Here is an 18,516-nt window from a genome sequence, read left to right as displayed (position 1 = left end):
GGTGTGTTTAAAATTAAACCCTGTTACAGTAAGATCAGGTGAAGTCTGAAAGGGAACTATTCCAGTTAATATTGGGGTAGTTAAAATCCCCTATTATTACTGCCCTATTGTTTTTGCACTTCTCAGAAATCTGTCTGAATATCTGCTCTTCTATCTCCCTCTGACTGTTTGAGGGTCTATAGTACACTCCCAGTAGTGTGACTGCCCCCTTTTTTTGCTCCTAAACTCAATCCGTATGGCCTCAATTGATGATCCTTCTAGCATATCATCCCTCCTCACAGCTGTAATTGATTTTCTAACAAAAATTGCCACTCCTCCCTTTTTATCCCCATCTCTATTTTGTCTGAAAACCCTGTAACCAGGAACGTTGAGCTGCCATTCCTGTCCCTCGATAAGTCATGTTGCTGTAATAGCTATGATATCATTCTGCCAGATTTATATCTGTGTCCTTAGCTCATCTGCTTTATTTGCTATATTCCTTGCATTGAAGTCCCTTGAGCACTGGCAAATTCTTTTTTTAAAATTTTCTTTCCTTTGTTTCCTATGCCTTCCAGACTCACTCAATAATTTTCTGCCTTCCATTTCTATTTATGATTTTGCCTGATCTGAGTCTATCCTGAGGTTCTCAACCTCCTGCCAATCCAGTTTAAACCCTGCCCGACAGCATTAGCATACCTCCCGGCAAGGATATCGGTCCCAATCCTCTCCCGACCCCCAAACCGTCCACTTGTACAGGTCCCCAGAACTGGTCCCAATGCCCCAGGAATCTAAAGCCCTTTCTCCTGCACCATCTCTTCAGCTCCGCATTCATCAGCTCCAAGCCCCTATTTCTACGCTCACACGCACATGATACTGGTAGTAATCCAGAGATTACTACCTCTGAGGCTCTGCTTTTTAATGCCTTACCTAGCTCCCTAAAATATGTTTTCATAACCTCATCCCTCTTCTCACCTGTGTTATTGGTACCAATGTGAACCATGATCTCTGGCTCATACCCTCCCCCTCAAGAATGTCCTGCAGCCGCTCTGTGACATCCTTGACCCTGGCACCAGGGAGGCAACACACCATCCTGGAGTCACGTCTACAGCCGCAGAAATGCCTGTCTGTTCTGCTAACTATCGAATTCCCTATCACTATTTCTCTTCCACTCTTCTTCCTTCGTGCCCATGCAGCTGAGCCACCCCTGGTGCCCTGGACTTGGCTCTTGCTACACACCTCTGAGGAACCATTGCCCACACCAGCATCCAGAAGGGAAAACTGGTTCATGAATGAGAGACTCAGAGGGCTCCTTCACTACCTGCCTGGGCCTTCAAAAGTTTCTGGTGGTTACCCATTCTCTCTCCGCCTGCAAGCTTCTAACCTGTGGTGTGACCACCTCCTTAATCGTGGTATCCAAGTAGTTCTCAGTCTTACGATGTACCACAGTGACTCCAGCCATTGCTTGAGTTCCGAAACCAGGAGTTCAAGTTTCTGCAGCTGGTGACATTTCCTGCAGAGGTGTTAACTTCCCACATACCACAGGAGACACATTCCACTTGGCCATACCATGTTCTGCCATACCTTAACCTTACTTTGAAACTAGTTGCTAGTTGAATGTAGAATTACAGGTCCTCACTCACCAATCAGCTCCTTCTCCTATTCTCCTGTAGGTAGTTAAGGGTTATTTAAAACTTTTACATGTTTCTATTATGCAGCTTTTTCCACATAGTCCCTTCCAGTGGATACTCACTGACCAATTGGCTTACAAGTTAAGTTGCACTCTCCTCGCTTGGAGACGAAGGAAGAAAACTCACTAACTACTGGAGGCTGAAATAGGTAGAAGCTAGGAGCACCACCTTCCCCTCTTCACCAAACTCCCTCACTCACCAAATTCGCAGCTTCACACTCTGTGCCCAAGATGCACTCTGTGCCTCAAGCTGCATTCCATGCCCCAAGCTGTACTCCGTAGGTAAGTAGGACATGAAACATATCTTGATTTTGATGCAGATAACAGTAGCTCAGAAGGAACAAGAGAGATAGGTTTAGGAGAGCATCGATTTTAGTAGCCTCAATAATATCGAAGCAGAGAGACAAGGAAGATTGTTTTGGGAGAGAGAAAGCTTGGACACAGGGATTGGCTATCAGGTGGCAAGCTTTTACCGGTATCCTGTTCAGGAATATCAGTTGTTAAAAGAATCATCTGAGATTTGGAAGCAGTATTAAAGTCTTGGCTGGACTTGGAGTTCATGGAGAGTTAAGGAAACCATTGAGAGGGAATAAGTGTTTGGTGTGAAAGAATAAACTGAGCTGAAGGAACATTCTGTTATTGAGATGTAGGAGTTTCATTTGGACCAAAGAGATCAATTGATAAAGAAGGTACTGATGGTGGAGTGATGTAGGACAACTCTCCTGTATTCTGCTGTGGTAATATTTCTTATACTGTATCTCAAAATATGATCCAGTACACAGTGTAACATTTCATTCTGTGCTCTTAAAACATAGAGGAACTTTCAAATCAATGTCCCAGCGATGAAAGGGCAGTGTGCATAGTATGTGACAACCCCCCTCATTAAATAAAAACAATCAAATAAGGGTTTCTTTCACTTGTACTTTGAATTTCTAAAATGCATTTTAACCTACTAAAATTAAACAAGTGGTTTTTTTTAAAAAGCTGTTTGGTCCCAGAGGCACTATACCACCACTTTACGGTGGTGTATGTTCTGCATTTTTGTTTCACTTTAATCCCTCAATAATATTTCAGAATAAATCTTCTCAGTGTGGGAACATTTAGTGAAATAAACTGAAAACCATTAGTGTTAAAGTGGGCTGGCATAGGTTTAAAAAGTGTAATTCTGCAATAAGTAAAATCCTAATGAGTCAGAATATATTTAAATCATTATTCTTTAACATTTGGACCATATTTTTCAGTCTGAATGGCTCCCATAGAAAATGTTCAAAGAACAGTTTTCTATTCTGTTGTGACTATATGGAAAATGTGGCATAAGAACATAAGAAATAGGAGGTGTAGACCACATGGCCCCTTGAGCCTGCTCAATACGATCATGGCTGATTTTTGCTTCAATTCCACTTTCCCACCCACTTGCCATATCCCTTGATTGCCTGAGAGACCAAAAATCTGTCTATCTCAGCCTTAAATATTATCAATGATGGAGCATCCAGAACCCTCTGGGGTAGAGAATTCCAAAGACTCACAATCCCCTGAGTGAATAACTTTCTCCTCATCTCAGTCCTAAATGATCAGCCCCTTATCCTTAGGGATTCACCAATCAGGCGAAACAACCTTTAAGTGTCTACCCTGCCAAACTCCTTCAAGAATCTTGCCTATTTCAATGAGATCACCTCTCATTCTTCTAAACTCTGGAGAATATAGATCCAATTTATTTAGTCTTTCATCATAAGACAATCTACTTATTCCAGGAAACATTCTTGTGAACCTTCACTGTAATGCATTCAAGGCAAATATATCCTTCCTTCGATATGGAGACCAAGATTTCACACATTATTCCAGGTGTGGTCTCACCAAAGCCCTATGCAATTGTAGCAAGGTTTACTTATTCTTATACTCTAATCCAATTGCAATAAAGGCCAAAATGCCATTTGCTGTCCTAATTGCTTGCTGTACTTGCATGTGAACCTTCTGTGTTCCCTATACAAGTACATCAAGTCTCTCAGAACATCAACATTTAGATGTTTCATGCCTTTTAAAAACTATTCTGTTTTTCGATTCTGACTACCAAAGTGAATAACCTCACACTTCCCCACATTATACTCCATTTGCCATCTTGTTGCCCACTCACTGAACCTGTCTATATCTTTTTGCAGCCTCTTTGTGTCCTTCTCACAGCTTAAATTCCCACCTATCTTTGTGTAGTCAGCAAATTTGGATACATTACCCTTGATCTGTCCCCCTTAAATCATTAGTATAAACTGTAAACAGTTTAGGCCCCAGCATTAATCCTTGCAGCACTCCATTAGTCACACCCTGCCAACTTGAAAATGTCCTGTTAATCCCTACTCTCTGCTTGCAGTCCATTAACCAATTCTCCATCCATACTAATATATTACCAAAACTCCATGAGCCCTTAACTTGTGCACTAACCTTTTCTGTGGCACCTCATCGAATGCCTTTTGGAAATCCAAGTATACTACATCTAATGGCTCCCCTTTACGTACCATACTAGTTACATCCTCAGAAAACTCAATTAAATTTGTTCAACATGATTTCCCTTTTGTAAAGCCATGTTGACTCCATCTGATCATATTATGATTTTCTAAATTCATTGTTAAGACTTCCTTAAATTCATTTTCCTGACAATTGATGTCAGGCTAGCTGGCCTGTAGTTCCCTTTTTTCTCTTTCTTTCTTTTCTTGAATAGAGGAGTTACATTTGCTAACTTCCAATCCACTGGAACCTTTCTAGAATCTAAGGATATTTGAAAAATCACAGCCAGTGCATCCATTATCCGCAGCGACTTCTTTCAGAACCCTTAAATGTAGGCCATCAGGTCCTGGGGGTTTGTTGGCTTTTAGTCCAGTAAGTTTCTCCAAGACTTTTTCTCTGCTGATATGAATTACCTTAAGTTCCTCACTCTTATTAGCCTCTTAGTTATCCTCTATTTCTGGTATTTAACTTGTGCCTTGTACGCTGAAGACAGACACAAAATATTTATTTAACATCCCTGCCATTTCCTCTTTCCCCATGATAATTTCTCCTGTCTTTGCTTCTAAGAGATCAATGTTTACTTTGGTCACACTCCTGTTTTTATGTACTTGTAAAACCTCTTACAATCTGTTTTCTAATCCCGGCTAGTTTACTCTCATATTCTATCTTATCCCTTTTTGTTAACATTTTGGTTGCCCTTTGCTGGTTTCTAAAACTCAGCCAAACCTCAGGCTTACTACTATTCTTTGCAACCTTCTTTTAAGGTTGCAAAGTATTAGTAGATAAATGGTGGGATTGAAGGCCGATAAATCCCCAGGGCCTGATAATCTACATCCCAGAGTACTTAAGGAGGTGGCCCTAGAAATAGTGGATGCATTGGTGGTCATCTTCCAAGATTCTGTAGACTCTGAAACAGTTCCTACAAATTGGAGGGTAGCTAATGTAACCCCACTATTTAAAAAGGGAGGTAGAGAGAAAGCAAGGAATTATAGACCAGTCAGCCTGACGTTGGTGGTGGGGAAAATTCTAGAGTCCATTATCAAAGATTTTATAGCAGAGCACTTGGCAAACAGTGGTAGAATCGGACAGAGTCAGCATGGATTTACAAAAGGGAAATCATGCTTGACAAATCTACTCGAATTCTTCGAGGATGTAACTAGTAGAGTTGATGAGGGGGAGCCAGTGGGATGTGGTTTATTTGGACTTTCAGAAGGCTTTCGACAAAGTCCCACATAAGAGGTTAGTGTGTAAAATTAAAGTGCATGGGATTGGGGGTAGTGTATTGCGATGGATAGAAAATTGGTTGGCAGACAGGAAACAAAGAGTAGGAATAAACGTGTCTTTTTCTGACTGGCAGGCAGTGACTAGTGGGGTACCGCAGGGATTGGTGCTAGGACCCCAGCTATTCACAATATATATTAATGATTTAGATGAGGGAACTAAATGTAATATCTCTAAATTTTCAGATGACACAAAACTGGGTGGGAGGGTGAGTTATGAGAAGGATGCAGAGAGGCTTCAGGGTGATTTGAACAAGTTGAGTGAGTGGGCAAATGCATGGCAGATGCAGTATAATGTGGATAAATGTGATGTTATCCACTTAGGTAGCAAAAACAGGAAGGCAGATTATTATCCGAACGGCTATAAACTGAGAGAGGGGAATATGCAGCGAGACCTGGGTGTTCTCGTGCACCAGTCACTGAAGGTAAGCATGCAGGTGCAACAGGTGGTAAAAAGGGAAAATGGTATGTTGGCCTTCATAGTGAGAGGATTCGAGTACAGGAGCAGGGATGTCGTGCTGCAATTATACAGGGCCTTGGTGAGGCCACACCTGGAATATTGTGTGCAGTTTTGGTCTCCTTATCTGAGGAAGGATGTTCTTGTTATAGAGGGAGTGCAGCAAAGGTTTACCAGATTAATTCCTGGGATGGTGGGACTGACGTATAAGGAGAGATTGAATTGGTTAGGATTATATTTGCTGCAGTTCAGAAGAGTGAGGGGGAATCTCATAGAAACCTATAAAATTTTAACAGGATTTGACAGGATAGATGCAGGAAGGATGTTCCAGGCCAGGGGTCATAGTCTAAGGATATGGGGTAAACCTTTCAGGACTGAGGGGGTCATAGTCTAAGGATATGGGGTAAACCTTTCAGGACTGAGATGAGGAGAAATTTCTTCACCCAGAGAGTGGTGAGCCTGTGGAATTCATTACCACAGAAAGCAGTTGAGGCCAAAACATTGTATGTTTTCAAGAAGGAGTTAGATATAGCTCTTGGGACGAAAGGGATCAAAGGATATGGGACGAAAGTGGGAACAGGTTACTGAGTTGGAGGATCAGCCATGATCATAGTGAATGGCGCAGCAGGCTCGAAGGGCCGAATGGCCTACTCCTGATACTGTTTTTTATATTTCTATGTTAATCTAATACTATCTTTAATTCCCTAGTCAGCCACTGATGCATTTTCTTTGAACATTTTGACTAGTTTCTTTAAATGTTTACCACTGTTTATTTACCTCCAAACCTTTTAGTCTATTTACCCAATCAACCTTAGCTATCTCACCCCTTAAATCATAGAAAAATCATAGAAAGTTTAAGGCCCAGAAAGAGGCCACTTGGCCCATCCTGTCTGTGCCGGCCAAAAAATTATCCACTTATTCTAATCCCAATTTCCAACATTTGGTCTGTAGCCCTGCAGATTATGGCACTTGAGGTGAATATCCAGATTTCTTTTGAATGAGTTGACAGTTTCTGCCTCAACTACCCTTTCAGGCATTGAGCTCCAGACCCCCACCACCCTCTGGGTGAAAATGTGTTTCCTCATCTCCCCTCTAATTTTTCTACCAATCACTTTAAATCTATGCCCCCTACTCACTGATCCCTTATACCTATGCAATTGATTTTGTTTAAGTTTAAGATTCTTGGACTGGAGTATGTCAGTCTCAAGCTTAATATGGAATTCAGTTGTATTATAATCACTTTTTCCCAGAGGATCTTTTACTATGAGATCATTAATTCAACCTGGCTCATTGCACAATACTAGATCTAAAATAGCTTTTTCCCTAATTGGTGCCACAATGTATTGTTTCAGGAAACTGTCATGAAAGCATTCTACAAACACATCTTCCAGACTTCCTTTGCCAATTTATTTATCCAGTCTTTATGAAGATTAAGCTCCTTCATGATCAATACATTGCCTTTGTTACAAGCTTCAATTATTTTTGCTTAATATTCTGTCCAATGGTATAACTACTGTTACGGAGGCTATAAACTACTCCCACCAGCATTTTCTGATGCATACTGATTTTACTTCCTGATCTTCTGAACCAAGATGCTTTCTCACTACTGTCCTTATGCCATCCTTTACTATCAGGTCAGCCTTGTAACTATGTGTCTCTAATGCCAATTAGATCAAAAGCATTTATCTCTATTTATGCCACTAGTTCAGTCATCTTAGCTATTTAGGGGATAGTGATCATTGTATCATAACGTTTAGGCTGACTATGGAAAAGGACAAAGAGCAATCCAGGATAAGAATAATTAAGTGGGGGAAGTTCAACTTCAATGGGGTAGGAATGGAGCTGGGGCGAATAAATTGGAGTCAAAAGCTGGCAGGAAAACCAGTAGATGAACAATGGACTACCTTCAAAGAAGAGATAGTTTGGGAACAGTCAAGGTATGTTCCCTCAAAGGGGAAAAGTAGAGCAAACAAATCCAGAGCTCCCTGGATGACAAAAGAGGTAGAGATTAAGATAAAGAAAAAGTGTGCTTATGGCAGATGCCAGGTAGAAAGTACTCTTGAGAAGCAGGCTGAATATAGAAGGTCCAGAGGGGAAGTGAAAAAGCAAATAACAGAAGCAAAGAGAGAGCATGAGAAGAGACTGGCAGCTAGCATTAAAGAAAATCCCAAATTATTCTATTGGCATATAAATAGTAAAAGGGTGGTAAAAGGAGGAGTGGGGCTGATTAGAGACAAGAAAGGGGACTTACACATTGAGGCAGAGGGCATAGCTGAGGTATTAAATGAATACTTTGCATCTGTTTTTACCAAGGAAGAAGATGCAACCCAGGCAATGTTGAAAGAGGAGGTAAATCAGACACTAGAGGGATTTAAAATTGATAAAGAGGAAGTATTAGATAGTGTTACAACCGGGTGAGAAAGGTCCAGGGTTCTTTTTCAGCCTTCACCTGGTCTTACTGGAACAGGGTTTTATTTTTTAAACACACTGTGTTTTAGCTCCTCCTTGGTGAATCCTTGTTCACCGCTTTCCAATTATAAGGCAAAGAAACAAGCACACACACAGGTTTTCTTAGGTTTAAAGAAGATTGAAAATACAACTTAAACCCTAATTTGGTTAACACCTACACGCGATACACACATGCAGATAGGGACATAAAAGAGCAGAAGAAATAAAGTGGAAAAGGTTTGAAGCAATATCTGAAGAGTTGTTGTTACGGTTCTTCGAGTTCACTGTATATTCCTTGATTGTCGGTAGCTCTTGCTTTTCGTTGGGGCCCAGTATTTTTCTTAAATCTTGTTCACTGACGGAGACTTTTCTCTCTTGGGGTTCATGTATCTTCAGTCGGTTTTTGGAATTCCATGAGAAAGAGATGGGAGCAGACAGAAGAGGCTGTGGCAAGCCAGCCAGGAGAGGTCTTTTCAATCCAGGAGTGAACAGCTTTCGGCCAGTTCAAATACTGTCTCTACAATTTAAAACTCCCCAAGTTTGCCGGCAGGTTAGTCCATGGTTTGACCAGGTCTGTTCTGTGTATTGTATTGGAGCAGAGGATAGCTCCTTTGTTCCAACACTGTCTGTTAATATGCAAAAATGTCTTTCCAGCCAGGGGTCTGGCAACCCCTTGTAACAGGTCTTCTCTTCTTTCCAGCAACAATTTGAAATTTTATGTCCATGTGGCGAAATGAATATGCCTCATTCTTGGTAAGTGGGGCCTGCATGACAATAGTCTGATCTTAAAGTAGATAAAGCACCAGGGCCAGATAAGATGCATCCAAGGATACTGAGGGAAGTGATGGTGGAACTCGCAGAGGCACTGGCCATAACTTTTCAGTCTTCCTTCAACTTGGGGTGGTGCCAGAGGACTGGAGAATTGCAAACGTTACACCCTTGTTCAAAAAGGGTGTAAAGATAAGCCCAGCCCAGGCCACTCAGTTTAACTTCAGTGGTGGGAAAACTTCTAGAAAAAATAATTCAGGACAAAATCAATAGTCACATGGACAAATACGAGTTAATTAATGAAAGCCAGCATGGATTTCTTAAGGGAAAATCATGTTTAACTAACTTGCTGGAGTTTTTTGAGGAGGTAACAGAGGGTTGATGAGGACAATGCTGTTGATGTGGTGTACATGGACTTTCAAAAGGCATTTGATACAGTGCCACACAACAGACTTGTGAGCAAACCTGTAGCTCATGGAATAAAAGGGACGGTAGCAAAATGGTACGAAATTGGCTGACTGACAGGAAACAAAGAGTAGTGGTTAATAGATGTTTTTTTGGGCTGGAGGAAGTTTTGCAGTGGGGTTCCCCAGTGATCAGTGTTGAGATCCTTGCTTTTCCCGATATATGTTAATGACCTAGATCTTGGTGTACAGGGCACAATTTCAAAGTTTGCAGATGCTACGAAACTTGGAAGCATTGTGAACTGTGAGGAGGATAGTGTAGAACTTCATAGACAAGTTGGTGGAATGGGCAGACAGGTGGCAAATGAAGTTCAATGCAGAGAAATGTGAGGTGATTCATTTTGGTAAGAAGAGCACGGAGAGACAATATAGAACAAAAGGCACAACTCTAAAGGGGGTGCAGAAGCAAAGGGACCTAGGTGTATATGTGCATAAGTCATTAAAGGTGGCAGGACAGGTTGAGAGAGCAGTTAACAAAGCACACAGTATCTAGGGCTTTATTAATAGAGGCATAGAGTACAAGAGCAAGCAAGTTATGTTGAACTTGTACAAGACACTAGTTTGTCCTCAGCTGAAGTATTGCGTCCAGTTCTAGGCACTGCACTTGAGGAAAGATGTGAGGGCACTGGAGAGAGTACAGAAAAGATTCACAAGAATGATTCCGCGGATGAGGAATTTCAGTTATGAAGATAGATTGGAGAAGTTAGGACTGTTTTCCTTGGAGAAGAGAAGGCTGAGAGGTGATTTAATAGAGGTATTCAAAATCATGAGGGGTCTGGACTGAATAGATAGAAACTGTTCCCACTCGTGAAAGGATTGAGAATGAGAGGGCATGGAGTTAAAGTATTTGGTAAGAGAAGCAAAAGTGACATGAGGAAAAACTTTTTCACGTAGCGAGTGTTTAAGGTTTGGAATGCACTGCCTGAGAAAGTGGTGGAGGCAGGTTCAACTGAAGCATTCAAAAGGGAATTAGACAGGGTTATGGGGAGAAGGCAGGGAAATGGAACTGAGGGAATTGCTCTTTCAGAGAGCCAGCGTGGACACGATGGGCGGAATGGCCTCGTTCTGCACTGTAACAATTCTGTGATTCTGTGATCTTATTATGAATGCTTTGCATATTCAGATAAATAGTCTTTAATTTTATTTTTCAACTACTATTCTTTGCATGAACCTTATTCGCTGATGCATTATTACCGTTAAACTCTCTGACCTTCCCTGTCCTACTCTGCTTGTCTTTTCTCAAATTTCTACACTGCTGTGCCTTCAGTGGCAGAAATTGGACCTCTTGCATTTATTCTACAAGGGTTGAATATGTCCAATAATGTCCAACTTTAGAGAACAATAGTTCGCACCTAAATTAAAAGCAAAATACTGCGGATGCTGGAAATCTGAAACAAAAACAAGAAATGCTGGATTCACTCAGCAGGTCTGGCAGCATCTGTGGAAAGAGAAGCAGAGTTAACGTTTCGGGTCACTGACCCGAAACGTTAACTCTGCTTCTCTTTCCACAGATGCTGCCAGACCTGCTGAGTTCGCACCTAAAGTTTGGCTCAATATTGCATCAAGCTACTTTTCAGACATCGCTGATGGCTGCCTAAAGCTGGTGTTAGGTACCTTACACATGTAAATGAGAGGCCTAATGCCTGGATAGCAATAAGCTGAGCAGGAGCTGGACCTACTCCACTCAGGAATCTTCAGCAGCCAGAAAACTTAAAATTAAGTTCCATAAATAGTACCCCCCACCCCCCGACCCCCCAACTCCATGTCACTCCTCATTGCTTTCCCACCCCCGCCCCGCCGATGCCATTCCACCTCTTCCTTGGGACTTATCATTGGGCTGCTTCCATTGAGAAGAAATGGACCAACATTCATCTTCTTATAATGTGTGAGCTGCCTATGGAGGTGCAAAAGGTGCCAGCAACTCACCCAAGTAATGCTAAGTACACCCAAGGCCCAATTTTTGGCCAGCCTCAGGCCTCCTGGCTGAGGTGCTTGCTTGCTGTGTGTTGCCAATTTAAGCCTGAAAACGGGCCTAAATGAATTTCCAAAGTAATCTGCGCTTTTATTTTCATGAGAAATTAATTTAAATAAATGAATAAGGAATTTACTCACCACCAAAGAGGCACATATAGAATTTCTGGGAGAGTCAAAGCTAGTAGTAACATCCTCCAATCTCGGATATAATACGCACAAAGTGGCAGAAGCATGTAGCCGAACGCATAAAATATGCACACACCAAGCGCTGTGTAAGCAATCCTCTCCGATTTCCCAAGGAGTTCAGTTCCTGGTCAGTGAGAAAAGCATGTAATTGAAGACAATTAGATCATGATTAATGAACAAAACATAACGGCCTGGAGTTTTGGCTCGATTGCACTGGTTTTTTGGGTGCAATTTGGCTGAAATCGGTACAGCTGCCACACATGATTGCAGAGATTTAAGCACAAATCATATTTGATGCAATTCGAGTTTCTACGATCTTTTGTGCTAGTTTTAAAAACATTGCTCTGGAAGCAGGCCCCACCCACAAAATTGCCCCCCACCCCCACCATCCCAGGGTGAATTAACCACCATTGGAAGTCTCTGCTAATTGCATTCATTCGCAGGCTTTTAGGGAGACCGCAAAAATAAGCTGGTTCTTTTGGGCGCAAAGACACTAAAAGGTATGTTTTGAAAGATTTTAAATGTGATTTTTGTTTTAATTTACTAAGAAACTGACAAACGTACCCCAATATAGCTAGAAAATAGTTTTATATATTTTTGAAAAAGTGAATTTCAGAAATTTCGGCCCATCTCACTGCTTAATGTAGACTACAAGATTCTGTCCAAAGTCATCGCCAGTCGGGTCAAGTCTGCTCTGGAGCTTATGATTCACCCTGACCAGACCTGTACTGTACCCGGCAGGGAGATCTCTGATAGTCTCACGTTACTCAGGGATACGATCGCCTATGGTATGGGACTGGTGGGGTGGACACCTGCCTCATCAGCTTGGACCAGGAGAAGGCTTTTGACAGGATATCGCATACATACATGATGGATGTGCTTTTTCCACTTTATCTGAAGAAGCAATATGGACCGGGTCCGCAGGGACACGATGTTCAAACCTTTGGATAAAGGCAGAAAAACTTACCCAGCGTTGCCCTGATCCTGATGACCACCTTCGTGTGCGGCTGCATCAAGCTGTGCATAGAGCCCCAGTAGGCAAACACCAAGAGTCACTAAATGCTGAGGTTCTATCTGTCGCTGGTGTTGCGAAGGATGGGTCTAGTCACATTGCCGCGGAACACTCCATCCAGTTGGACCGTACCACCTATCCTTCGTGGAACAGTTTCTGCGGAAAAACACCTTTGACCACAAATCCATCAGGCAGTGGTCTGCACTGAATGTCCACAAGGCCCTACGAGAAAAGGAGATGGTGAATCCTGTCGGATGGTTCCCCGAGCAGACTGCTAAAGTCATTTGGCAGAATGCCTCATCACCAGAACTTTCAAACAAGCACCAAGACATAGCTTGGCTGGTGGTGAGAAGGGCCCTCCCCATCAGATCCTTCCTGCATGCCCGGAATCTCACTGCCTCCGCATGCTGCCCTTGAGGTGGCTGTGGTGGGGAAGAGACTGTTGCCCACCTCCTTCTGGAATATGCCTTTGCAAAGCAGGTGTGGAAAGAGATGCAGTGCTTTTTGTCGAGGTTCATCCCAAGCAGCTCTGTAACACAGGGGTCTGTGCTCTATGGGCTGTTCCCAGGGACGCATACCGAGATAAACATCAACTGCTGCTGGAGGACCATCAATTCAGTGAAAGACTCTCTTTGGTCTGCCCGAAACTTTCTGGTCTTCCAGCGCAAAGAGTTGTCCACGACCGAGTGTTGCAGACTGGCACATTCCAAGGTCCAGGACTATGTGCTGAGGGACGCATTAAAGCTCGGGGCAGCCGCCGCAAAGGCTCAATGGGGAAAGACCACTGTGTAAGGTCCTCCCGCCATAGTGAACTGAGGGGCTGGACCCATGGGAAACCCCTCAGGCTGTATACACCAAATATGGTTTTGCTGTAAAATGTACATTGAATGTAAAATGGAATGGAAGGGTTGTGAGGCAACTCACTCCTGTATTGAAGAAAACTGATTTCCTATGCACTTTCTGGAAGGCCAACTTAGTGCTGTTCGTAATGTATTTTTTTACAGATTTTTATGAATAAAGTATATTTTTGAAAAAAAGGAATCCATTCCTTTATTAGCCGAGGTATAGAATATGAGGCTGATGGTTAGGCCAAATTCATTGCAGGCAGCTGCAATCCTGTCGATGAGTCTCTGCAGACACTCTTCTGTGTGGGATGTTAATGCAGCATCGTCAGCAAAGAGGAGTTCCCTGATGAGGACTTTCCGTACTTTGGTCTTCGCTCTTAGTCAGGCAAGGTTGAACAACCTGCCATCTGATCTTTTGTGGAGGAAAATTCCTTCTTCTGAAGACTTGAACACATGTGAGAGCAGCAGGGAGAAGAAGATCCCAAACAGTGTCGGTGCGAGAACACAGCCCTGTTTCACGCCACTCAGGATAGGAAAGGGGTCTGATGAGGTGCCGCTATGCTGAATTGTGCCTTTCATATTGTCATGGAATGAGGTGATGATACTTAGTAGCTTTGGTGTACATCCAATCTTTTCTAGTAGTCTGAAGAGACCACGTCTGCTGACGAGATCAAAGGCTTTGGTGAGATCAATGAAAGCAACGTAGAGGGGCATCTGTTTGCGGCATTTCTCCTGTATCTGGCGAAGGGAGAACAGCATGTCAATGGTGGATCTCTGCTCGAAAGCCACACTGTGCCTCAGGGGAGACACGCTCAGCCAGCTTCTGGAATCTTTTTAAAACGACTCAAGCGAAGACTTTCCCCACTAGGCTGAGCAGGGAGATTCCATGGTAGTTGTTGCAGTCACCGCAGTCACCCTTGTTTTTTTAGAGGGTGATGATATTGGCATTGCGCAAGTCCTGTGGTACTGCTCCCTCATCAGCCTCAAGAAAACGTACATCATGGGACATGATCCATCCATCAATATCCGCGACCACGCTCTGGAAGTGGTTCAAGAGTTTTCCTACCTAGGCTCAACTATCACCAGTAACCTGTCTCTCAATGCAGAAATCAACAAGCGCATGGAAAAGGCGTCCACTGCTATGTCCAGACTGGCCAAGAGAGTGTGAGAAAATGGTGCACTGACACAGAACACAAAAGTCCGAGTGTATCAAGCCTGTCTCCTTAGTACCTTGCTCTACAGCAGCGAGACCTGGACAACGTATGTCAGCCAAGAGCGACTTCTCAATTCATTCCATCTTCGCTGCCTCCAGAGAATCCTTGGCATCAGGTGGCAGGACCGTATCTCCAACGCAGAAGTCCTTGAGGCGGCCAACATCCCAGCATATACACCCGACTGAGTCAGCGGCGCTTGAAATGGCTTGGCCATGTGAGCCACATGGAAGATGGCAGGATCCCCAAGGACACATTGTACAGCGAGCTCGTCACTGGTATCAGACCCACCGGCCGTCCATGTCTCTGCTTTAAACGCGACATGAAGTCCTGTGACATTGACCACAAGTCGTGGGAGTTAGTTGCCAGTGATCGCCAGAGCTGGCGGACAGCCATAAAGGCGGGGCTAAAGTGTGGTGAGTCGAAGAGACTTAGCAGTTGGCAGAAAATAAGACAGAGGCGCTAGGGGAGAGCCAACTGTGTAACAGCCCCAACAACCAATTTTATCTGCAGCACATAGCTTTCAAGATGGCTCCTGGGCTGGAAGCTCCCTTGCTGTTCAACTCTATCCATGGCCATCTGCTCCCATCCCTAACGTTTTCTCCCCCAATCTGCCCTCTTAAACTGTTTAAATTCCCCTGGCTCTTTAAATCAGTTCATTTTAGCCCTATCTAAAAGTTAACAGTTAGTTTAGTGGATGTTACCTGGGCCCACTGCCCTCCCCCAGCCACACCTGCTCTTTGTTTTCTCAATGAAATTGATCCGGATGAAACTGACGAGCACAGCTGCCGATACTTCAATCTCCGATCCTGCTGTCTTCACAGTCCAGAGTGTCTGCAGCCATGGCATGCGGTAAGTCCATTGAGGTGAAGAAGGAGCTGCGGGACCCGAGAGAAGTCCTGGGAAAAGGTGCCCCGAACACCCAAAGCATCCACGAACGGCCCCCCCGGCCGCAACTTCAAAGCGCCCGCGGGAGATGGCTCGGAGAGCATCTGCAGCGCACTGTCGGCAATGCTGCATGCCTTTATTTAAACCACTGCAAAAAAAAAAACCCTTAACAAATGTAATCACCTCTAAGTCTGCCAAATGATGCTTCACCTCCCGAAGGACGTGGATGAGCTTTCCGGACGTCGATGGTGGGCACTGAGGAAATGGCTTATTACCTGCACCAGATTCCACCCCCCCTCCTCCCCCCTTTACCCCCCTTCCACCCCCCCCCCACCCCCGTCCCCTTCCCTGCTCCACCCTCTCAGCTCACCCCCTCACAACCCCGTCCCAGCCCGCCCCCCCCTCGCACCATCTTCACCCCGCACCCCCTTCCCCTGCACCCCCCCCCACCCCCTCCCTCTACCCCTCCCCCTTGCATCCCCTCCTCCCACCGGCACCATCCTACACCTGTGTAGGGCCCCAACAACCCCACTGCCTTGTGGGCGTCTCGGGAGAGACCAAGGCTAAGGGAGTAAACCCTAACAGAAAATCCGGAGCGGAACCCCGTAGGCGGTCATGTGTCACCTTTGGCATGTTTCCGGCAGTTCCTGCAGCCATACTGGTGCCAAACGTCGTGTCCTGCACTCCTTTGGACCCCACCAGAAAGGCCGAGAGGGGGGTTTTGACGACTGGGCAACTCTCAACCTCCATAAATTTGCCCAGGCATGCGCCATGGAGAGGTCACTCCATAGTTGCCTCACAGCGACTGAAACAACACGGAAGGCAGCAGTTACGGGTTATAAGCCCAGATAAATTGGCGTAGAAACTGGGCGCCACGGGTTGCCTTTGTCGGTGGGAGAGGTCATTGCACCTCACTGGACAGCTACCGCCCGCCTCAAACCGGGCAGCCCCCGGTCAATAAGGTTCTGTCCCGCCACAGTCTGCCTGCTTCAATGGGTGCTTGGAGCTCAGGGTCATTGCCCGAAAGGTGGACTGATACACCGCACCAAACAACATGAAAAAAGGAAAGAAGGTACCAGCCCTTCGCTTTGCAAGCTGGAACGTCAGAACTATGTGTCCTGGCCTGTCGGAAGACCTTACACAAATCAACGATTCTCGGAAGACCGCCATCATTAACAACGAGCTCAGTAGACTCAATGTGGACATTGCAGCACTTCAGGAGACTCGCCTCCCCGCGAGTGGCTCTCTAGCAGAGCAAGACTACACCTTCTTCTGGCAGGGCAGGGATCCTGAAGAACCAAGACAGCATGGAGTGGGCTTCGCCATCAGAAACTCCTTGCTCAGCATGATAGAGCCTCCCTCAAATGGCTCGGAACGCATACTGTCCATCCGACTGCTCACCACCTCTGGTCCAGTACACCTACTCAGCATCTATGCTCCAACACTCTGTTCCGCACCTGAAGCTAAAGACCAGTTCTATGAACAACTCCATAACATCATTAGCAGCATCCCCAACACCGAACACCTATTCCTGCTGGGGGACTTTAATGCCAGGGTTGGGGCCGACCATGACTCATGGCCCTCCTGCCTTGGGCGCTATGGCGTTGGAAGGATGAATGAGAACGGGCAGAGACTGCTTGAGTTGTGTACCTATCATAACCTCTGCATCACCAACTCGTTCTTTCACACTAAACCCTGTCACCAGGTTTCATGGAGGCACCCAAGATCACGTCGTTGGCACCAGCTAGACCTCATTGTCACAAGGCGAGCCGCCTTAAACAGTGTTCAAATCACACGCAGCTTCCACAGTGCGGACTGCGACACCGACCACTCCCTGGTGTGCAGCAAGGTTAGACTCAGACCAAAGAAGTTGCATCATTCCAAGCAGAAGGGCCACCCGCGCATCAACACGAGCAGAATTTCTCACCCACAGCTGTTACAAAAATTTCTAAATTCACTTGTAACAGCCCTTCAAAACACTCCCACAGGGGATGCTGAGACCAAGTGGGCCCACATCAGAGACGCCATCTATGAGTCAGCTTTGACCACCTACGGCAAAAGTGCGAAGAGAAATGCAGACTGGTTTCAATCTCATAATGAAGAGCTGGAACCTGTCATAGCCGCTAAGCGCATTGCACTTTTGAACTACAAGAAAGCCCCCAGCGATTTAACATTCGCAGCACTTAAAGCAGCCAGAAGTACTGCACAAAGAACAGCTAGGCGTTGCGCAAACGACTACTGGCAACACCTATGCAGTCATATTCAGCTGGCCTCAGACACCGGAAACATCAGAGGAATGTATGATGGCATGAAGAGAGCTCTTGGGCCAACCATCAAGAAGATCACCCCCCTCAAATCTAAATCGGGGGACATAATCACTGACCAACGCAAACAGATGGACCGCTGGGTTGAGCACTACCTAGAACTGTACTCCAGGGAGAATGCTGTCACTGAGACTGCCCTCAATGCAGCCCAGCCTCTACCAGTCATGGATGAGCTGGACATACAGCCAACCAAATCGGAACTCAGTGATGCCATTGATTCCCTAGCCAGCGGAAAAGCCCCTGGGAAGGACAGCATTACCCCTGAAATAATCAAGAGTGCCAAGCCTGCTATACTCTCAGCACTACATGAACTGCTATGCCTGTGCTGGGACGAGGGAGCAGTACCCCAGGACATGCGCGATGCCAACATCATCACCCTCTATAAAAACAAAGGTGACCGCGGTGACTGCAACAACTACCGTGGAATCTCCCTGCTCAGCATAGTGGGGAAAGTCTTTGCTCGAGTCGCTCTGAACAGGCTCCAGAAGCTGGCCGAG

At 44.9% G+C, this 18,516-nt stretch overlaps 1 protein-coding gene across 1 annotated transcript in view; it reads right to left on the bottom strand.

The window, feature by feature from the left end:
• LOC137368641 (organic cation/carnitine transporter 2-like) overlaps positions 1 to 18,516 on the bottom strand; it is a 161,010-nt gene that overhangs the window by 82,290 nt on the left and 60,204 nt on the right. The window contains exon 4 of the mRNA XM_068028781.1: positions 11,692 to 11,863. Coding sequence (XP_067884882.1) covers positions 11,692 to 11,863 — 172 coding nt within the window. The remainder of the gene's footprint in view (positions 1 to 11,691; positions 11,864 to 18,516) is intronic.

Source organism: Heterodontus francisci, chromosome 4, assembly GCF_036365525.1.
Source record: "Heterodontus francisci isolate sHetFra1 chromosome 4, sHetFra1.hap1, whole genome shotgun sequence".
Taxonomy (NCBI): Eukaryota; Metazoa; Chordata; class Chondrichthyes; order Heterodontiformes; family Heterodontidae; genus Heterodontus; species Heterodontus francisci.
The sequence above is the reverse complement of the archived record's forward strand: the minus strand, read 5'-3'. Positions and strand labels throughout refer to the sequence as shown.